Below are 24,604 nucleotides of genomic sequence, written 5' to 3' on the forward strand. Positions count from 1 at the left end.
GGAGCCTGGCTGTCAGTAGTCAGCTAAGCCACCACCTTAAAAAGATGTATGTGCTAGTTTGAAGCCCATTAGTGAGGTCAGTAAAAAATGCCTCACATCATTTCTGTGAAATTGCGATTGCTTTTTTTTTTTTGCCTCGCAGCTCTATTCTTGCGCGAGATTCACGCTCTTGTGAATTAGTCGCTTCGCCATTGGCTGAGAGCGGCATCCTCTGGCCGAGTGTGAGGAGTGCTGGGAACACACACACTGCTAGTCAGTGGCTCCCGGAGCTGCGGGGGGCCCAGTACACCGAGCTACTACTGCTGTTTCCGGGATGAGGAAGGGCGATGACTGTAGCAGCCAGCCCTGAGTACCCCCTCACTGCAGGAGACATGTCCTCCTCCTCACAGGGCTCCTCACAGGGGTAAGTCAGCGGGGAGCTGAAGTAGTAGAGCGGTCAGGATGCTGTGGTCTCGTGAAGGTGTATGTCCGGCCAGAAATCAGCTGTGGGTGTTCCCTATAACTCACCCTTGCCAACCCATGTCTTCACCCATACTTCAGGTGGAGACATACTGCACTAATACTGACTGACAGAATGTGAGGAGGCAAAAGAAAAAAAGCTAATAAAATTGTATCCATCCTAAAGGCTAAAACCAGTTTTGTCTTCAGGGGTTCAACAGATAAATAGGCTGCCAATAGACTAGTAATACTAATAGTAGCAAAAAAGGCACACATTGCTAATGCTGCGATGTGCTCATATGGGCGCACTGTGCTACATGAATCCAGCTCTGCTGTATGCATTCATCTATATTCTTCATACATTTACAAGCTTTGCTTCTGAGTACCGTGAGGTGAGACTAAAGACGTCTTATAGCAGATGGCGGCGGCGAGATAAACATATGTTGTCTATTATTTCACTTAAACACCATAGTCAACAATGTAAATAAATTATCTCACAAAGTATGTGCTGCTTTCTAGTCTTCTCATATTTCTGTACAAACTAGGAGATTCACAAGGCAAAACCGCTCTAGGGATTGGCGCTGCCCCTCGAGGGGAAAACCCTGGCTGGATCTGCCCCTCCGCGAGCGCTGATTCTGCAGTCAGTGGGGCAGATTTACGATTTTTTATCTTACTAATCCTACCATGAAAAAAAAAACAGTGACAGTACAAAAATTTGGCACGTCGGCACTTGCGCCATTGTGCACGAAAATGCTATCCTGAGGATCGCAGTTTACAACAACTAAGTACAGTGCTGGAAAAATTTTGCACCCAATTTATGTGGCAGAAGCTTAATTTCAACTTTACTAAATGTTAGACTCTGCTTAAATGGGTAAACCATAGTATTAATGTAGCCCCTTTCCACAGGATAGTGCATAAGTGTCTAATCAGGGAGGTCTGATTTTACGATTCACTCCGCCCCCGTCCCACCCCCTCCCATTGCAAACAGCCAGCAAGGGGTGGAGAGGAGCAGGGAAGGGAGTTTAGCTGTCACACTGCTAAACTCTCTCCCACCTCCCTTCTCCGGCAGCTGTCATAGGCTCCCATAGGAGTCTATGCAGCCGCCACCGGCGTAAAAGCGTCCGGGCGAAAGGCCCTATCTTGGCCGGCTGGGCGCTTTTACGCCGTGGAAATACGCCCATGTGCACTGATGCATTGTAAACCAATGTATCAGAGGGGCAGCGTATATCGGCCTGACATGAAAACTTGGTCGATATACACCGGTGTGAATCCAGCCTTAAACCGCGCTTTCGTGTGATGTTATGCAACAGAGAGGAAGGCACCATAGGGAAACATGGGCTACACAGCCACACAATGTCGCACGCTACAAAACCTCGCAAATGTGAAGGAACCCATAGGAAAGCATGGGCTTCTTATACATGCGACTTGTAGCATTGTCGCAACGCAAGAAAATCACGCGACTTTGTCGCCCGTGCGAAAGAGGCCTTAAAGTGATTTTTAAAAATCCTACTTTATTTTGTATATAAATAAATATAAGTATTTTTTAAAGTTCTGGGCCAAAAAGTTTTTTTTCTTTTTTTAAAAAAAAAACAGTTTTTATTGTTTTAGTGAAACAACCTAAACAAATATATAATTTTTATATTGTCATAATTGTACCAACCTGCAGGAAAAAATTTATCATTTCATTTCTACTGCATGCGAAACGCTGTAAAAAATTTAAAAAAAAAAAAAAAAGATGCTGAATTGCTGCATTTTTTTTTCATGGGGTCAGGTTGAAAAGAGTAAAAGTCATACAATATATTCTATATACCCCAAAATAGAACCATTACCGCTATATCTCACTCCGCAACGAACAAGCTCTCATATGTTGATGGAAAAATAAGAAAGTTTTGGCTGCTCGGAGTGGAGATAAAAAAATAGTCTAAAACATTACTACAAGTTCTTGCCAACTTTCCCCGAATCCTGCAATTATACTATAAAAGTTCATTTAGACACTCTGTATTTGTGCGCTGTCTGGATCTATTATGTGCCTTTTTTGGCCGTTTTGCTTTTGTGTTTTATTTGCTTTTTCTTGGCCATGTTGCCAGCGAACAGTCATAAAGCCCCAGTCCCCCCAGCCCATGGTCTACTGCCCAGTGTGTCATATATTAATTTAATATTGACTAAGCCCTGATCTTAGCATCGGCCTCTGCATGGCTTCCATGTAAGCGCACAAGGAACATGAAAGAGATTACGTGCGAAGTATCTGCCAGGGATGGTAGCATCTGCGCCACTCGTCCAACACCCCAAGAACCAGTTATATTAACTTCTTCAAAAACGTCCGACTCTTCCAACCAGCAGCGGCTAAGGTGTCCGCCTGTCACCCCTCACGTCAACCAGATGCCAAACTACAGATTACAGGCAGGCAGGGAAGCATGAAGGAGATGGACCTTCCTTAAATTAATTTCTTGGGGGTAAAGCTTTATTGGGTTAAATAACGCCTTGTTATTCTTCTCCACAGCTGAGGCTTCTCAAAATGTTTATCTTGTATAGTAACCGGTACCTTCTGGTGCGGAGCGCTGCCAGCTTCCCCTGCCGCTCTCTGCTATATTTCATTCTCACTATTTTAGGAATTGAGCTTCTCGTTCCAGGTGATGCAATTTTTTTGTGCTTCTTTTAAACTCGCCCATCTGCTCAACACATGCAAAGCTCCCGATCTGCAAGCATTTGCTGATAGACAGAAGACGGCCAGAACTGGACCGGTCTAATGTTAATCTTCATGAAGATAAGATTTCAGTTGGGCTTTGAGTCTTACTAACTATGTACTACGGCCTTATTATAATGTCCAGCACCTTGTGGATCTTCTAGACCAGACCTAAGTCCCGAAGGACTCATCATGGCCATGTACTATACAGACTCTCATTCATGGTCCACATTCATTTCTCCAGCAGTGAATGCTGTGGGACAAGTGGCCAACGGTAATAGCAGTTGATCTAAGCTGTAGGATACGTGATGATCACATGATTGCCAACAGGTTCTTAGGTAGCTAATGTTACATTTTTTAGCACTTGGAAAATGGATCCATAAGACTGCAATTGGTTTTCTGGTGAGTAGACTGGGGTGCAGAGTCTAAGGTATCTCCTGGTTTTCACCGGTAATCCCAGTAAATCAGCGTGAGCTTTGCATTAGGACTAGTCCCCATAATAGTCATTGGTTGCCGGCCAGACATGGCAGTGATGACAGGACAAGAACAAGAGCCATTGTAACAAGACTGGATCAGAGAACTGAAACCAGGAACAGGTTAAGAGATTGAACCAGGAAATCAGCGGAAAGAGTAAGAGTCAGAAGCAGGAACACAGAGAAAAGAGTAGGAGCTGGAAGCTGCAACATGGAGAACAGAGTAGGATCTGGAACCAGGATCTTAGAGAACAGTCTAAGAGCTAGAACCGGAACACAAAGATTAGAGTAGGAGTATTAAGCAGAAACAACAAGTATAGGGTAGGAGCTGGAACCAGGAGCACAGAGAAGAGAATAGCAGCCAGAATCAGGAACACAGAGAACACAATAGGAGCTGAAACCAGGAATACAGAGAACAGAGTAGGAGCTGGAACCAAAACACAGAGAAGAGACTAGCAGCTGGAACTAGGAACATAGAGAACAGAGTAGGAGCAGGAATATAGAGAAGAGACTGTCTGCTGGAAGCAGAAACACAGAGAACAGAGTAGAAGCTGAAAGCAGGAACACAGAGAACATACTAGCAGCTGGAAGCAGGAATATAGAGAACATACTGAGAGCTCGAACCAGTAACACAGAAAACATAGTAGGAGCTGGAACCAGGAATACAGAGAACAGCCCAGGAGCTGGAATCAGGAGCACAGAGAACAGCCCAGGAGCTGGAATCAGGAATACAGAGAACAGCCCAGGAGCTGGAATCAGGAATACAGAGAACAGCCCAGGAGCTGGAATCAGGAGCACAGAGAAGGGAATAGCAGCTGGAATCAGGAATATAGAGTACAAAGAAGTAGCTGGAACCAGGAATACAGAGAACAGCCTAGGAGCTGGAAACAGGAATGCAGAGAACAGCCTAGGAGCTGGAACCAGGAATGCAGAGAACAGCCTAGGAGCTGGAAACAGGAATGCAGAGAACAGCCCAGGAGCTGGAATCAGGAATACAGAGAACAGCCCAGGAGCTGGAATCAGGAGCACAGAGAAGGGAATAGCAGCTGGAATCAGGAATATAGAGTACAAAGAAGTAGCTGGAACCAGGAATACAGAGAACAGCCTAGGAGCTGGAACCAGGAATGCAGAGAACAGCCTAGGAGCGGGAAACAGGTACACAGTGAAGAGAATAGCAGCTGGAAGCAGGAATATAGAGAACAGACTGAGAGCTGAAATGAGGAACAGAAACAGAATTCCTGAATGGAAAATGATGTCACATTTGAAACAGGAGTTTGGTAAAGCAAGGTGACATTCTGGGATCTGTAGTGTCAGTAATATAGGATGTCACACAGATACACTATATTAAAAGAAATTGTAAGGAAAATGTATGTTCTATTTTAAAAAAAAAAGAGTATTATTTTGTGCCTTTAGGAGTTATTTTCTGTCCAGCGATGCACACTGTGCCGTTCTGAAGATCAACTGTTTTTACAGCGTGAGCTTGTATTTTGTCTCCCTCTGCCAGGTTACGTAGACTAGTAGCTTTACCGGACATGATTCCTCTACACAGCGCCAGATCATCAAGGAAAGAGGGGGGTGAGGGCCGGAGCTGCGGCTTCTGGACGCTCTCACAGAACACGCTTTTTTAGATCTTTATGAAACAAAAGTATATTTTGTTAACTTTTAAGGCCGAATAAACCAGACAAGACTCATAACACAGCGGAGACATAGCAAGCCGAAAAGTAAAAGAATCCTGTGTCCTAAGACAACTTGTCATGTACAGGGCAGCAAAGGTTCAGGAGGACTCAGATGTATTAAATAATGTCAAACTTTCATGTTGTGAGGTTATTATTCATTACATCGCTTATATCATTTCACACTTAAACCCTGCTTCCAACTCATATATATATGTACAGGGATAGTATTATAGTAGTTATATTCTTGTACATAGGGGGCAGTATTATAGTAGCTATATTCTTGTACATAGGATCAGTATTATAGTAGTTATATTCTTGTACATAGGGGGCAGTATTATAGTAGTTATATTCTTGTACATAGGATCAGTATTATAGTAGTTATATTCTTGTACATAGGGGGCAGTATTATAGTAGTTATATTCTTGTACATAGGGGGCAGTATTATAGTAGTTATATTCTTGTACATAGGAGCAGTATTATAGTGGTTATATTCTTGTACATAGGGGGCAGTATTATAGTAGTTATATTCTTGTACATAGGAGGCAGTATTATAGTAGTTATATTCTTGTACATAGGAGCAGTATTATAATAGTTATATTCTTGTACATAGGGGGCAGTATTATAGTAGTTATATTCTTGTACATAGGGGGCAGTATTATAGTAGTTATATTCTTGTACATAGGGGGCAGTATTATAGTAGTTCTATTCTTGTACATAGAGAGCAGTATTATAGTTGTTATATTCTTGTACATAGGGGGCAGTATTATAGTAGATATATTCCTGTACATAGAGGGCAGTATTATAGTAGTTATATTCTTGTACATAGGGGGAAGTATTATAGTAGTTATATTCTTGTACATAGGGGGCAGTATTATAGTAGTTTTATGCTTGTACATAGAGGGCAGTATTATAGTAGTTATATTCTTGTACATAGGAGGCAGTATTATAGTAGTTATATTCTTGTACATAGAGGGCAGTATTATAGTAGTTATATTCTTGTACATAGGGGCAGTATTATAGTAGTTATATTCTGGTACATAGGGAGCAGTATTATAGTAGTCATATTCTTGTACATAGGGGACAGCATTATAATAGTTACATTCTTGTATATAGGGGGCAGTATTATAGTAGTTATATTCTTGTATATAGGGGACAGCATTATAGTAGTTATATTCTTGTATATAGGGGACAGCATTATAGTAGTTATATTCTTGTACATAGGGGGCGGTATTATAGTAGTTACATTCTTGTACATAGGGAGCAGTATTATAGTAGTCATATTCTTGTACATAGGGGACAGCATTATAATAGTTACATTCTTGTACATAGGGGGCAGTATTATAGTAGTTATATTCTGGTACATAGGGAGCAGTATTATAGTAGTCATATTCTTGTACATAGGGGACAGCATTATAATAGTTACATTCTTGTACATAGGGGGCAGTATTATAGTAGTTATATTCTTGTATATAGGGGACAGCATTATAGTAGTTATATTCTTGTACATAGGGGGCAGCATTATAGTAGTTATATTCTTGTACATAGAAACAGTATTATAGTAGTTATATTCTTGTACATAGGGGGCAGTATTATAGTAGTTATATTCTTGCACATAGGGGGCAGTATTATAGTAGTTATATTCTTTTACATAGGGGGCAGTATTATAGTAGTTATATTCTTGTACATAGGGGGCAGTATTATAGTAGTTATATTCTTGTACATAGGGGGCAGTATTATAGTAGTTATATTCTTGTACGTCGGAGGCAGTATTATAGTAGTTATATTCTTGTACATAGGAGCAGTATTATAGTAGTTATATTATTGTACATAGGGGGCAGTATTATAGTAGTTATATTCTTTTACATAGGAGGCAGTATTATAGTAGTTATATTCTTCTACATAGGAGTAGTATTATAGTAGTTATATTCTTGTACATAGGAGGCAGTATTATAGTTGTTCTATTCTTGTACATAGGGGGCAGTATTATAGTAGTTATATTCTTTTACATAGGGGGCAGTATTATAGTAGTTATATTCTTGTACGTCGGAGGCAGTATTATAGTAGTTATATTCTTGTACATAGGAGCAGTATTATAGTAGTTATATTCTTGTACATTGGGGGCAGTATTATAGTAGTTATATTCTTGTACATAGGAGCAGTATTATAGTGGTTATATTCTTGTACATAGGGGGCAGTATTATAGTAGTTATATTCTTGTACATAGGAGGCAGTATTATAGTAGTTATATTCTTGTACATAGGGGGCAGTATTATAGTAGTTATATTCTTGTACATAGGGGGCAGTATTATAGTAGTTATATTCTTGTACATAGAGAGCAGTATTATAGTTGTTATATTCTTGTACATAGGGGGCAGTATTATAGTAGATATATTCCTGTACATAGAGGGCAGTATTATAGTAGTTATATTCTTGTACATAGGGGGAAGTATTATAGTAGTTTTATGCTTGTACATAGAAGGCAGTATTATAGTAGTTATATTCTTGTACATAGGAGGCAGTATTATAGTAGTTATATTCTTGTACATAGGGGGCAGTATTATAGTAGTTATATTCTTGTACATAGGGGCAGTATTATAGTAGTTATATTCTGGTACATAGGGAGCAGTATTATAGTAGTCATATTCTTGTACATAGGGGACAGCATTATAATAGTTACATTCTTGTATATAGGGGGCAGTATTATAGTAGTTATATTCTTGTATATAGGGGACAGCATTATAGTAGTTATATTCTTGTATATAGGGGACAGCATTATAGTAGTTATATTCTTGTACATAGGGGGCGGTATTATAGTAGTTACATTCTTGTACATAGGGAGCAGTATTATAGTAGTCATATTCTTGTACATAGGGGACAGCATTATAATAGTTACATTCTTGTACATAGGGGGCAGTATTATAGTAGTTATATTCTGGTACATAGGGAGCAGTATTATAGTAGTCATATTCTTGTACATAGGGGACAGCATTATAATAGTTACATTCTTGTACATAGGGGGCAGTATTATAGTAGTTATATTCTTGTACATAGGGGGCAGCATTATAGTAGTTATATTCTTGTACATAGAAACAGTATTATAGTAGTTATATTCTTGTACATAGGGGGCAGTATTATAGTAGTTATATTCTTGCACATAGGGGGCAGTATTATAGTAGTTATATTCTTTTACATAGGGGGCAGTATTATAGTAGTTATATTCTTGTACATAGGGGGCAGTATTATAGTAGTTATATTCTTGTACATAGGGGGCAGTATTATAGTAGTTATATTCTTGTACGTCGGAGGCAGTATTATAGTAGTTATATTCTTGTACATAGGAGCAGTATTATAGTAGTTATATTATTGTACATAGGGGGCAGTATTATAGTAGTTATATTCTTTTACATAGGAGGCAGTATTATAGTAGTTATATTCTTCTACATAGGAGTAGTATTATAGTAGTTATATTCTTGTACATAGGAGGCAGTATTATAGTTGTTCTATTCTTGTACATAGGGGGCAGTATTATAGTAGTTATATTCTTTTACATAGGGGGCAGTATTATAGTAGTTATATTCTTGTACGTCGGAGGCAGTATTATAGTAGTTATATTCTTGTACATAGGAGCAGTATTATAGTAGTTATATTATTGTACATAGGGGGCAGTATTATAGTAGTTATATTCTTTTACATAGGAGGCAGTATTATAGTAGTTATATTCTTCTACATAGGAGTAGTATTATAGTAGTTATATTCTTGTACATAGGGGGCAGTATTATAGTAGTTATATTCTTGTACATAGCGGGCAGTATTATAGTAGTTATATTCTTGTATATAGGGGCCAGTATTATAATAGTCATATTCTTGAACATAGTAGTTATAATATAGTAGTTTTATTACTTATAATCTTGTACTTAAAGTACAGCATTAAAGTAGCTATATACTTCTTAGTAGGGGTAGCAGTGTAGGCATTTTTTTGCTTGCTGCTTTAGTATATAATAGTAATTATAAGAAAATTACTGTACCTGTGTTTCTGGTAGCGAAATGCGCCACACAGCTATACTACATGCACATCACACACATAGCTCTGCTACATACTTTGTTCATCTCATACAACAGGGATCAGAAGCAGCACAACACTGGAGATGATCACATGACGGTGACCCTCATCCCGAGTGAATGACTTACATGCTCCACTCCGATCACATGACAGTGACGTCAACAAAGGTCCCGCATCCTTGTGCAGATTACGGGTGGACTACAAAACTTCTGTGGCCCCAATTGCTATGGAATACTAACGAACACCTAGCCAGACAGCAGCCGCGTGCGTACAGGACCTGTGATGATCTTACTGTCGTGTGATCAGGGGTGGAGCATGTTTCTCCCTCACTGTGGATGAAGGATCTTTGATGACATCACCATCATGTGATCAGGGGTGGAGCATTTAAGTCCCTCACAAACCCACGCACGGATGGACAGGTTGTCGTTAGTAGTTTGACTTTAGCTATGGAGAATGGGCATGATAATTGACGTTGCCACTTTCCCTGCATTCTTAGTTGAAACACTATGCAAACATAAGAAATGTTTTAAAATTTTTAATTTTGTTTCCTTCTTTTTCCTTAGTTTTACTGTGAGCAATGGACTGAAGGCAAAAGATGGGTCATTAGAGTTTATCATTATAAAGACAGACAGGATTCCTCCAACTCTCCTAAATAATAAAGGGCTCCAGATCTTAGAAGGAGAAGCCATTATAATTACATCGGATTTCCTGCAGATAACGGACCCAGACAGCCCACTGGAGAAGCTTATTTACACGATTACAGAATCCCCACAACACGGCCAGTTGTACCTGAATGGTGATGTCCTGCAGCAGAACCAATTCACACAGAATGACATCAACAATTTATATCTGTCTTACCGTCATTATGGGGGACCAGGAGAACTAGATCACTTTTCATTCACGGTCACAGATGATACCAATATTGGATTTTTGCTTAATGGTCAGTTAAAGGAGGATTCTGCAGTTTTTGTAATAGAGGCAAGTAAAAATCTTAATTACTTGAGCATTAAAGCGACTCTCTGGTTTTGGATGAACAAAGATGGCCGCGCCACTTCTCTACCTACCTGATGCGCACTGTACATTAGTAAGCATTGGTAGTCTAAGACACTGCTATGTATGGCCAGCACTGCTCATGTGGGCAACACTGACCAATCAATGCAGCTGTAGTGTCTTGCACGCTTGTAGCGGCAGAGCAAGACGCACCAAAGTAGGGGAGACCACGGGGATTGCAAGATGGATGTCACGGGTAGCTCAGCAATCTCTCCCGACAATAGCGGAAAAAGTATCCCACTCAGTTGCAGCACAGTGGCACAAATAATAGATTTTTTTCATATAATGAATGGTGGTTTGTCTCATGATGCCAGCACTTCATCCGGGACTGTAAAAGTCAATGGCAGGAAATAAGTTGACATGAGTCCAGATAGCTTTTGAATAGTAAACTGGAAGTGCACAGTTTTACTGAAGCTTTAAGTTGGTAACAAAGTACAACAATGGCAGTTTAGCAGAGCACTGGATTTTGCAGTAAACAACATGGTGCAAAACAGTGGGACCTGAATAAACACAGTTTTCTCTTCAACACTCTCTCTCTATATATCTAGAGGTGACACAGTAGAAGCTCCCACAGGCCTAGTTGTCTGATGGGCTTACTGAAAGTTGTTGATGCCGTTATTGGAGTTAAGGTTTTAAGTGGGCCTCTTAACTATCCCTGGCTTTGACTTAACCGGGTTGTGTGTAACTCGCTGTTTTAGTAAAATAGGTCCCAGCTTCTCTCCTTCTCACTGCTGGCAGGCTAGGGAGCTGATGAATCCTAGCTTCCCTGCTAGAATTCCCGTGTTGTAGCTGCTCACTCTGCTGACCTCCTCCTACATGTCCTCCTCCTCCGACTCTCTAAGCAGACTCTCCTCTAACTTCTCCTTCACTTCCTGTCTTAGTCCCGCATTTTCTCTCATCTCCTCCCCCTCAGCATACTGCTTCATAAGGCCGCCTGCACACGGGCGGAAATCCCGCGGCGGTATTTCCCGCGGGATTTCCGCCACTGAAAGTTTGCATAGGAGTGCATTACAATACGCACTCCTATGCAGATGGCCGCGGTTTGGCCGCGCGAAATCTCGCGCGGCAAACAAACCGCGGCATGCCCTATTTTTGTGCGGGGCTCACAGTCACCCGGCCGCCGGCTCCGGTCTGCGCATGCGCCGGCTGCGCCGCAGCCAGCACGTAAATGAGCCGGGGCCGCCAGGCGCGGGTGAGTACGCGCTCGTCTCTGCAGGCTCTCGGGTCGGGTCCCGCGGCGAGAATTCTCGCTGCCAGATCCGACCCGCTCGTCTGCAGGCGGCCTTAGGCTCTGAGCTCTCACCACACCCCTTGACCAATCAGTGAGGGCATGACATACAGCCAATAAGCAGCCAGCTGCTGCCATGCTTTTAAGCTTAAGAAGAAGGGGAAAACAAGGTTTCTCAGATGTATGGCACTTTCTATGTCTTCTGGAAGCACATAGCAAAGTGTGATAGGACTATGAATGTGTGGCTATTCTGGAGGACCCTCTGAGCCACTACACACTATGTGTTAAAATGCATCAATAGTCTATCAGGAATTCAGAGAAGTGTTGTGGCCATCTTTGTTTGCCCAATCTCAAAGGGCTGCTTTAACTTGTATGTCAGCGACCAATGTTCACATAAATGTGTGTAAGCCGCTTCTATGACTGAGAACTAATGTTATTATGACCATCGGGAGGCGCTACTCTGCTGAAGATCAAACTGATTTTAGATTTTTACATACATGAAAAGCAGTAGATAAAATATTTTCCCTTTTATAGGAAAGTAAAATATGGCACAAAACTTTCTTGTAAACTGAGGACAATTTTCTCATAAGTTTTGCTTCTTTACCCAGAAACCATGTGTGTATTTCCTAAAGGAAATTAAAACTTAAGTACACACATTATTATTTGTAAAGAGGGTTACATTAAGCCTCGTATCCCCTCTACGTATATTACTTGACCACAAGAGCGACCAGTATACTGGCCTAGTTATTAACTTGTGGGTTCCAGGCCTTTTAAGTTAAACAGGCGAGAAACCATCATTTTCCTGCCATATGTGGAGCTGGGAACAAGCAGATTTACAAAAAATGTTAGAAAAGTATCATATAAAGTGTGAAAATAAACACGGTCACTCATATTAGTGAAATAGCTTTCGGCTTGAAATTCCTTTTATCATAATCCTGCTGTGACACCAGTTGTAAAAACTGATTTCCTGAAATTTCTCAAGATCCTTGACCAATGTAGCGATCATAAAATAAACACTTTCCTGCAGATAATGCACACAGTATAACTGAGCCACCTATGTTATGCCACTGTAATGCTGCCCCCTACCGATGTAGCAGTGTTAATGCATGATGGATTAGCATGCTACTGAGTTAATAAGCCGCGAGTCAGAGATGGTACATGTTTACATAAAGGAATACAATCACTAGAATACTATTTTTATGTACAAGAATACAACTACTACAATACTGCCCCCTGTGTACAAAAATATAACTCATATAATACTGCCGCCTATGTACTAGAATATAACTACTATAATACTGCCCCTATGCACAAGAATATAACTACTATAATACTGCTCCTATGTACAAGAATATAAGTACTATAATACTGCCCCCTATGTACAAGAATATAACTACTATAATATTGCCCCCTATGTACAAGAATATAACTACTGTAATACTGCTCCTATGTACAAGAATATAACTACTATAATACTGCTCCTATGTACAAGAATATAACTACTATAATACTGCCCCTATGTACGAGAATATAACTACTATAATACTGCCCCCTATGTACAAGAATATAACTACTATAATACTGCTCCTATGTACAAGAATATAACTACTATAATACTGCTCCTATGTACAAGAATATAACTACTATAATACTGCCCCTATGTACAAGAATATAACTACTATAATACTGCCCCCAATGTACAAGAATATAACTACTATAATACTGTCCCCTATGTACAAGAATATATCTACTATAATACTGTCCCCTATGTACAAGAATATAACTACTATAATACTGCCCCCTATGTACAAGAATATAACTACTATAATACTGCCCCTATGTACAAGAATATAACTACTATAATACTGTCCCCTATGTACAAGAATATAACTACTATAATACTGCCCCCTATGTACAAGAATATAACTACTATAATGCTGTCCCCTATGTACAAGAATATAACTACTATAATACTGTCCCCTATGTACAAGAATATAACTACTATAATACTGCCCCCTATGTACAAGAATATAACTACTATAATACTGCCCCTATGTAAAAGATTATAACTACTATAATACTGCCCCCTATGTACAAGAATATACCTACTATAATACTGCTCCTATGTACAAGAATATAACTACTATAATATTGCCCCCATGTACAAAAATATAACTACTATAATACTGCCCTCTATGTACAAGAATAGAACTACTATAATACTGCCCCCTATGTACAAGAATAGAACTACTATAATACTGCCTCCTATGTACAAGAATATAACTACTATAATACTGCCTCCTATGTACAAGAATTTAACTACTATAATACTGCTCCTATGTACAAGATTATTACTTCTATAATACTGCCTCCTATGTACAAGAATATAACTACTATAATACTGCCTCCTATGTACAAAAATATAACTACTATAATACTGCCTCCTATGTACAAGAATATAACTACTATAATACTGCTCCTATGTACAAGTTTATTACTTCTATAATACTGCCTCCTATGTACAAGAATATAACTACTATAATACTGCCTCCTATGTACAAAAATATAACTACTATAATACTGCCCTCTATGTACAAGAATATAACTACTATAATACTGCCCCCTATGTACAAAAATATAACTACTATAATACTGCCCTCTATGTACAAGAATATAACTAGTATAATACTGTCTCCTATGTACAAAAATATAACTACTATAATACGGCCCCTTATGTACAAGAGTATAACTACTATAATACTGCCCCTTATGTACATGAATATAACTACTATAATACTGCCCTATGTACAAGAATATAACTACTATAATACTGCCCTATGTACAAGAATATAACTACTATAATACTGCCCCTATGTACAAGAATATAACTACTATAATACTGCCCTATGTACAAGAATATAACTACTATAATACTGCCCCCTATGTACAAGAATATAACTACTATAATACTGTCCACTATGTACAAAAATATAACTACTATAATACTGCCCCCTATGTACAAGAATATAACTACTGTAATACTGCCCCTATGTACAAGAATATAACTACTATAATACTGCCTCCTATGTACAAGAATATAACTACTATAATACTGCCTCCTATGTACAAGAATATAACTACTATAATACTGCCCGCTATGTACAAGAATATAACTACTATAATACTGCCCCCTATGTATAAGAATATAACTACTATAATACTGCCCCCTATGTACAAGAATATAACTACTAATACTGCCCCTATGTATAAGAATATAACTACTATAATACTGCTCCTATGTACAAGAATATAACTACTATAATACTGCCCCCTATGTACAAGAATATAACTACTATAATACTGCCCCCTATGTACAAGAATATAACTAGCGTAATGTAATACACATAGTAGTAATGCTATAGCTACTATAATACTGCCTCTATGTACAAGAAGATAACTACTATAATACTGCCCCCTATGTACAAGAATATAACTACTATAATACTGCCCCCTATGTATAAGAATATAACTACTATAATACTGCTCCTATGTACAAGAATATAACTACTATAATACTGCCCCCTATGTATAAGAATATAACTACTATAATACTGCTCCTATGTACAAGAATATAACTAGCGTAATGTAATACACATAGTAGTAATGCTATAGCTACTATAATACTGCCTCTATGTACAAGAATATAACTACTATAATACTGCCCCTATGTACAAGACTATAACTACTATAATACTCCCCCCTATATACAAGACTATAACTACTATAATACTCCCCCCTATATACAAGAATATAACTACTATAATACTGCCCCCAATGTACAAGAATATAACTACTATAATACTGCCCCCTATGTACAAGAATATAACTACTATAATACTGCCCCCTATGTACAAGAATATACCTACTATAATAGTGCTCCTATATACAAGAATATAACTACTATAATATTGGCCCCTATATACAAGAATATAACTACTATAATACTGCTCCTATGTACAAGAATATAACTACTATAATACTGCCCCCTATGTACAAGAATATAACTACTATAATACTGCCCCTGTGTACAAGAATATAACTACTACAATACTGTCCCCCTATGTACAAGAATATAACTACTATAATACTGCTCCCATGTACAAGAATATAACTACTATAATACTGCCTCTATGTACAAGAATATAACTACTATAATACTGCCCCCTATGTACAAGAATATAACTACTATAATACTGCCCCCTATGTACAAGAATATAACTACTATAATACTGCTCCTATGTACAAGAATATAACTACTATAATACTGCCCCCTATGTACAAGAATATAACTACTATAATATTGGCCCACATGAACATAAATGTGACTCATACAGAGGTTCCTTCTGAACAGGAAGGCAATGACTAGAAGTTTTTATGAAGACGATCTTCCCCGTAGTGTTCCATTTTTTTACATTCCCCTTTAAATGTTTAGTGATATAATTCCCCCCCCCCCCCCCCCCATTTACGTACAATTCTAAACCATCAGAATTCTAACGCTGAGAAGAAAAGATTAACTCGAAGTCCCTCCATAATAATGGTTTTAAAACAACTCCATGTAAATTGATACTTTATACAAAGTTTGAGATGATGATTTTAATGCTTTAGTTAATCGTGAATCCTTACATTTGTTGCCTCGATTTCGAACTCCTGGTATTTGGAGTGGCCGCAGAAGGTCCTGAGTTCTATCCCCGTGGTGAAAGATTCCAGATGCAATCTAAAAATGTCAATAAATATTTATTTTTGTAACTTTTTGAATAATTTTGTTGACCAGATTTGCATCCCTGTCACTCAGATTGGTTTGAACTTTGCGTTCCCATGAATAGTCATGAGTTTGTACTGCTCTGACTTATTTTGTGTGTGATCCAAGAGGATGGTTGAGGTGGAGGGGAGGGAGACACTGACTTTGGGATTTGATGGGATCAAAAAATAATGCCAATTGATTTTTGAGAAGCCGAGCTTACCCTGTGGGATCTTATATAAACTGAATATTGTGACCAGGGTTGTAAAGTTGTCCTGTTGTGCTTGAAGGTGTTGGATAGACCCCGGCATTCATGTAATAAGGCATGTTCAAATAACACATCTTTAAAATTTCAAATTTACGACCTTTGCATCTTGCAGCCTCCTTGTTGGAAGTTCCTGTGGCTCACCGGGGGTAAATATGAGGTTTGGCATTTAGAAGGAACCTCAAATCTGCATTCATTTGGGATGGAAGGTGTTGGAGCAGTTCTGGTCTGTGCTTCTGATTTCTGTAATGTTGTGTGTGCATTTAGATTTGTGCTCACTATTAATGAATTTTTGGTAAATGACCTCTGGGGCTCGTTAATAGGAAATGATTTATTTGCAGAGCATTTTTGGAGGTAATTAGATTAAATAGAAAAATGTATTTATTGCCATCATTTTAACAAGCCTCGTCTTCTTCATTTTTGTATCAACAGTACATTAATTTCTTAATCACTCACTGGTCTTTCTGCTGAAACATCCTCACCCATCACACAGTTGATCTTATAGGTTCTGTCTTGTCCGTGTCATATCCTGCATCTATTCTGGATGTTCTCCTACTCATATCTATTGTTTCATTAGTAGAGATGAGCGAGTATACTCGGTAAAGGCAATTGCTTGAGCGAGCATTACCTTTAGCGAGTACCTGCCCGCTCGAGACAAAAGGTTCGGGTGCCGGCAGCGGGCAGGGAGCTGCGGGGGAGAGCGGAACGGAGGGGAGATCTCTCCCTCCCTCTCTCCCCCCGCTCCCTCCTGCTGACAGCCGCTACTCACCGCTGCCCCGCGCTGGCACCCGAATGTTTCATCTCGAGCGGGCAGGTACTCGATAAAGGCAATGCTCGCTCGAGCAATTGCCTTTACTGAGTATACTCGCTCATCTCTATTCATTAGCCAATCCATCTTGATGCCCACCTGAGGACGTAGTGATGGCAAAATCCTTAGAGGAGTTTAAAAGGGGACTTGATGTCTTTCTGGAGAGGAAGGATATTATAGGTTATAAATCTAAGGTTATTTGGTAATCCGTGTATACAGGCAGGTAGGAACTATTAGGGGTTGATCCAGGGAACAGTCTGATTGCCATTAGGGAGTCAGGAAGGAATTTTTTCCCCAAAAGGCTTAATTGGCTTCTGCTCTTGGTTTTTTTTTGCCTTCCTCTGGATCAACAAAACAGGAGGCTAAAAGGCTGGACTAGATGGACATTGTCTTCATTCAGCCTTACAAACTATGTTACTATGTTACCTCTGACATTACTGTAACAGAAAGAACAAGCAACTGCAATGTTTTTCCCAAAGCTTTATTTTAACCTCATGTTACAAGAGATCCCCATTCACTTTTATGCACCCCTGTGCATGTCACTGCATGTTGGCTGATACTGCCTGTAGCTCTTCAACGGTGATGCTGCGGAGGGTGTTTGTGATGTTTTTCTTCAGTTCTTCCAGGGTATGCAGATTATTCACGTACATTTGCCGATTTAAATTTCCCAGAGGTATAATTCGTATGTGGACAAGTCCAGGAAACATGGTGGCCAAAACCCCACGGACACAGTTCACTCTTCCGTAAACGGTTGATGAACGCGTGCCAGTGAGTCATAGGAGGTGCGACGTGTCGCCCCTATCTTGTTGGAAAAAGCAGTAGATTATTTCGTCTGATGTTAGCTGGTTATAAAGTGTTCAAAATGTCCAGATAAACCGCGGTATTCACAGTTAATTCAAAGAGAATTGCGCCCACTATTCGTGTTCCCGATGTGCGCACCAAACGCTAATTTTTCTGGTTGTTAAATTGTGTTTCATGAGTCAGGTGGGAATTTTCAGTAGACCAATAATTCACATTTTGTGAATTCATGTGACTTGATAAATTAAACCAAGCTTCGTCCATCATAAAGTACAGCAATGGGGCCAAAAGTCCTCTAGCAATCATAGTCAGAAATCATGTACTGTAATTTACGTGTTTCGCCTTTTTCGCACTCTTTCCGTTCCTGCACATGCTATTTGGTATAATTTCAAGTTCAGTGTTTTGAGCACTTTCCAACAAGTCATTCGCGATATACCAATATGCTGGGACAGTGTCTACGTTGATTTTTGAGAACTATTTCAGTGCAGCCTCCTTCTGCTGTGCAGTGAGGACATCTCTGGATCTGGTTTCCGTGGTTCTTTCAGCGTCTCTTCAGATAAGTTCAGAGATTTATTATTGAGATTTATTTCTGGAGATTTTGATTAACTCTTATGGTGTTTTTTTCTGTGATTTATCAGGGTTAGTGAGTGGCACTGGCATGAGGGTGGATGCATCCTCATGGGCGGGACATGCACTTGTAGGCAGTGGCTGTCACCCTCTAGATCCTTTTAGGGAACGTTTCTCTCCATTGTTTATTTTTTCCTCGTACTGCAGGTGGTTCCTATTAGTGTGGTATGAACATTGTCAGAGAGTTTATGTTTGGATTGGCAGTTATTGCACGCATGAAGCAGCCGTGACACATAGCCTTCCATAATAACTATTCACTATCTTTTTGACGCGATGGGGACAGATAAACTAAATAGCAGGGTATAAAAAAGCCGTAACACTGCACACCGGGCAACACAACTTTGCCAGACAAGGTGCAAGGGGCTATGGCCTTCTTCAAAGAGTGTGGTGCTAGGATCAGAGGTGGACTATTTTTCCATGGGAGGTGGACTACTTTTCCATGGCCCACCCTGTATGATGACATTGGTTTCAACTTCTGGTGTTAGGTTTCTCAAGGACATCTTGTCCTGAGTTTGGGTAATCAGCTTTTGGTCAAGCCTTAAAGCTCCACTGTAACATGTTCATGAATGCTGAGACTATCTACACCCCAGTGATGGTTGTCCTCTTCCTCTTTGCTTGGGCCCAAGTACTTGATACCTGTAAGCTAGGATATGGAGACACTTTGGTGCTCTACTAAATAGCCACAGGAATTTCACATGCCAACGTATGGTGCCTCTATGTAGTAACGTATCCTTCTTTAGAAAGAATAGTTGAAAGGAAGAATACCCTTTGTGATACGCCATGCAAGGAAACATTATGGAGGAACAGTGTGGGCCCCATACATTTCTGTGGGTCTTACAAATCCAAACAGCACAGATAAGTAATAAGGCTGTATACAAGAAGCCTTGTTTTTATCTTTATTATCCAAAGTTGGTTTTGGCTCCTGCTGACTATATGCATAATATTTCCTCAGAATCTTCTGTCCTCTGTTTCGGTCTTCAGCTTCTCAGTCTCTAAACCCACCTTGTTGCTGGTTTTCCTGTTTCTCCTTGCTCTTCAGGTTTTTAGAATTTAGCTTTTTCTAAAGACACAGATCCGCAAAATAACGATACCTTAGTCTAGTCATTGGTGCTTCAAGTAGAACATTCAGGTTCATATGATTTAATTATTCATGTGTTTTGTTTTTCTTGCCATTCCTGACCTTCTAAAAAGTCTTGGCCAGCATAAACATTCAAAGGTATTTTTGTGCCCCCTTCCTTATTGCTAAGATCTAAAACTTTCTTACATGGACTATCTTGCTATTATAGACCACCTTCAAGCCAACCTGACTTCTACATATTGCCTGAAGAATAGTCATGTATTCTCCAACATTCGTAAGGCTTGAAGGATACAACTTATTTAAAAGAAACAGACCTAATAAAAGGGGAGGAGGTGTTGTGTTGTATGTTAGGAAAACATTCATCTCCACAGAGATTCAAGCTTCAGAGCTGGGAGTTCTGTAGAAACTGTTTGTGTAAGAATAAAAGGAGAGAACAACAGAAAGGACACCATTGTAGGCATTTACTATAGGCCGCCTGGACAAGCAGAAGATATGGATGAACTCTTTCTACATCAGATGGCCAAGCTCTCAAAGAAGCACAACATAGTGATTTTGGGACATTTTACCGATCCAGACATTTGTTGGGAATCTCTCAGGTAAAAGTAATGGATCCAACAAATTCTTATCCGCTCTTGCTGACAACTTTATCTTCCAAAAGGTAAAATATACGACAAGGGGATCTGCTATCTTGGACCTAATTCTTACCAACAGGGAGGGAATGGTTGATGAATTAAGGGTGGCTGGGACCTTAGGAGGCAGTAATCATGCTATCCTTGAATTTTGGATAAAAAGGGAAGGAAGACCTGAGAAAACTCGAACCTCAAGGGTGGATTTAAGAAAGGCAGATTTTACTGAACTTAGAAAGCGGGTAGGAAGAATCCAATAGCTGGTTGTTCTTAAGGACAGAAATGTCCAAGAAGGTTGGGAAATATTGCAAAAAGATTCTCAAAGCACAATTGTTATCAATCCCTAAAAGGGAGAATGGGAAGCATTTAAAGAAACCAGGATGGATGAATGCAGAACTAGCACACATGGTAAAAGCAATATATATATATATGTTTATCAAATGGAAAAAGGGGGGAATGGCTAAAAAAGAATATAATGTGGTCTGCAGAAACTGTAGGGCAAGTGTCAGAAAAGCTAAAGCTAATAATGAATTGAGGCTTGCAACAGAGGCCAAAAGCAATAAAAAAGGATTTTGGGGGTATGTTAAAAGCAAAAGAAAAGTCAAACCTGCTATTGGTTGTTTGCAAGATGAAAATAATGAATTGGTTAAGAATGATGTTGAGAAGGCTGAACTTTTAAATTCCTATTTTGTATCTGTTTTCTCTCAGAAAGTAGATGGAACATCAACTGATCTTCCTGGTGCTATTGGGAGAATAAAAGAATGCAGGCTATTAGAGATGAGCGAGCACCATAATGCTCGGGTGCTCGTTACTCGGGACGAAAATTTCACAATGCTCGAGGGTTCGCTTCGAATAACGAACCCCATTAAAGTCAATGGGCGACCCGAGCATTTTTGTATATCGCCGATGCTCGCTAAGGTTTCCATTTGTGAAAATCTGGGCAATTCAAGAAAGTGATGGGAACGACACCGCAACGGATAGGGCAGGCGAGGGGCTACATGTTGGGCTGCATCTCAAGTTCCCAGGTCCCACTATTAAGCCACAATAGCGGCAAGAGTGGTCCCCCCCCCAACAATTTTTACTTCTGAAAAGCCCTCATTAGCAATGCATACCTTAGCTAAGCATCACACTACCTCCAACAAAGCACAATCACTGCCTGCATGACACTCCGCTGCCACTTCTCCTGGGTAACATGCTGCCCAACCCCCCGCCGCACGACCCAGTGTCCACAGCACACACCAAAGTGTCCCTGCGCAGCCTTCAGCTGCCCTCATGCCACGCCACCCTCATGTCTATTTATAAGTGCGTCTGCCATGAGGAGGAACCGCAGGCACACACTGCAGAGGGTTGGCACGGCTAGGCAGCGACCTTCTTTAAAAGGGGCAGGACGATAGCCCACAATGCTGTACAGAAGCAATGAGAAATATAATCCTGTGCCACCGCCATCAGGAGCTGCACACGTGGGCATAGCAATGGGGAACCTATGTGTCACACACTATTCATTTTGTCAAGGTGTCTGCATGCCCCAGTCAGACCGTGTTTTTTTATAAATAGTCACAGGCAGGTACAACTCCGCAATGGGAATTCCGTGTGCACCCACCGGCTGTACATAAATGTATCCCATTGCAGTGCCCTGGACAGCAGAGCTAACGTCAGATTAAATGCAGGTGGGCTTCGGCCCACACTGCATGCCCCAGTCAGACTGGGGGTTTTTATAAGTAGACACAGGCAGGTACAACTCCCTATTGTGAAGTCCGTGTGGACGAACAGCATGGGTGGCTCCCTGGAACCCACCGGCGGTACATAAAAATATCCCATTGCATTGCCCATCACAGCTGAGGTAATGTCATGTTTAATGCAGGTGGGCTTCGGGCCACACTGCATGCCCCAGTCAGACTGGGGTTCTTTAGAAGTGGACACATGCAGTTACAACTCCGTGTGGACCGACAGCATGGGTGGGTCCCAGGAAGCCACCGGCGGTACATAAATATATCCCATTGCAGTGCCCAGCACAGCTGAGGTAATGTCAGGTTTAATGCAGGTGGGCTTCGGCCCACACTGCATGCCCCAGTCAGACTGGGGTTCTTTAGAAGTGGACACATGCAGTTACATCTACGTGTGGACCGACAGCATGGGTGGGTCCCAGGAAGCCACAGGCGGTACATAAATATATCTCATTGCAGTGCCCAGCACAGCTGAGGTAATGTCATGTTTAATGCAGGTGGGCTTCGGCCCACACTGCATGCCCCGGTCAGACTGGGGTTCTTTAGAAGTGGACACATGCAGTTACAACTCCGTGTGGACCGACAGCATGGGTGGCTCCCTGGAACCCACCGGCGGTACATAAATATATCCCATTGCAGTGCCCTGGACAGCAAAGCTAATGTCAGGTTTAATGCAGGTGGGCTTCGGCCCACACTGCATGCCCCAGTCAGACTGGGGTTCTTTAGAAGTGGACACATGCAGTTACATCTACGTGTGGACCGACAGCATGGGTGGGTCCCAGGAAGCCACAGGCGGTACATAAATATATCCCATTGCAGTGCCCAGCACAGCTGAGGTAATGTCAGGTTTAATGCAGGTGGGCTTCGGCCCACACTGCATGCCCCAGTCAGACTGGGGTTCTTTAGAAGTGGACACATACAGTTACAACTCCGTGTGGACCGACAGCATGGGTGGCTCCCTGGAACCCACCGGCGGTACATAAATATATCCCATTGCAGTGCCCTGGACAGCAAAGCTAATGTCAGGTTTAATGCAGGTGGGCTTGGCCCACACTGCATGCCCCAGTCAGACTGGGGTTCTTTAGAAGTGGACACATGTAGTTACAACTCCGTGTGGACCGACAGCATGGGTGGGTCCCAGGAAGCCACCGGCGGTACATAAATATATTCCATTGCAGTGCCCAGCACAGCTGAGGTAATGTCAGGTTTAATGCAGGTGGGCTTCGGCCCACACTGCATGGCCCAGTCAGACTGGGGTTCTTTAGAAGTGGACACATGCAGCTACAACTCCGTGTGGACCGAGAGCATGGGTGGCTCCCTGGAACCCACCGGCGGTACATAAATATATCCCATTGCAGTGCCCAGCACAGCTGATATAACGTCTGCTTTAATGCAGGTGGGCAAAAAATTAATTGGATTACACTGTAGGCGAGGGCCCAAAAAAATTGGTGTACCAACAGTACTAATGTACCTCAGAAAAATTGCCCATGCCCAACCAAGAGGGCAGGTGAAACCCATTAATCGCTTTGGTTAATGTGGCTTAATTTGTAACTAGGCCTGGAGGCAGCTCAGTTAAAATAAAAATTGGTTCAGGTGCAAGTTTCAACGCTTTAATGAGCATTGAAACGTATAAAAATTGTTTACAAAAATTATATGACTGAGCCTTGTGGGCCTAAGAAAAATTGCCCGTTCAGCGTGATTACGTGAGGTTTCCGGAGCAGGAGGAGGAGGAGGAGGAGGATGAATAGAATACACAGATTGATGAAGCTAAAAGGTCCCCGTTTTTGATGGTGATAGAGAACGATGCTTCCATCCGCGGGTGCAGCCTACGTATTGTTTAGGTATCGCTGCTGTCCGCTGGTGGAGAAGAGAAGTCTGGGGTAATCCAGGCTTTGTTCATCTTGATGAGTGTAAGCCTGTCGGCACTGTCGGTTGACAGGCGGGTACGCTTATCCGTGATGATTCCCCCAACCGCACTAAACACCCTCTCTGACAAGACGCTAGCCGCAGGACAAGCAAGCACCTCCAGGGCATACAGCGCGAGTTCAGGCCACGTGTCCAGCTTCGACACCCAGTAGTTGTAGGGGCAGAGGCGTCACGGAGGACGGTCGTGCGATCGGCTACGTACTCCCTCACCATCCTTTTACAGTGCTCCCGCCGACTCAGCCTTAGAGAGTGTTCCCCTGCTTGTGCTGTACATGCTGCCTGATCTCCGCGCCTCCCCTGCTACCTGGCCATCGGAACTGTGCCTTCTGCCACTAGCGCTGTCGGA

The 24,604-nt window shown here is 41.1% G+C and overlaps 1 protein-coding gene across 1 annotated transcript in view; it reads left to right on the forward strand.

The window, feature by feature from the left end:
• Positions 1-24,604, forward strand: part of LOC136621897 (FRAS1-related extracellular matrix protein 1-like) — a 207,117-nt gene that overhangs the window by 128,971 nt on the left and 53,542 nt on the right. The window contains exon 25 of the mRNA XM_066597746.1: positions 9,894-10,308. Within this exon, the coding sequence (XP_066453843.1) occupies positions 9,894-10,308 (415 nt within the window). The remainder of the gene's footprint in view (positions 1-9,893; positions 10,309-24,604) is intronic.

Source organism: Eleutherodactylus coqui, chromosome 3, assembly GCF_035609145.1.
Source record: "Eleutherodactylus coqui strain aEleCoq1 chromosome 3, aEleCoq1.hap1, whole genome shotgun sequence".
NCBI lineage: Eukaryota > Metazoa > Chordata > Amphibia > Anura > Eleutherodactylidae > Eleutherodactylus > Eleutherodactylus coqui.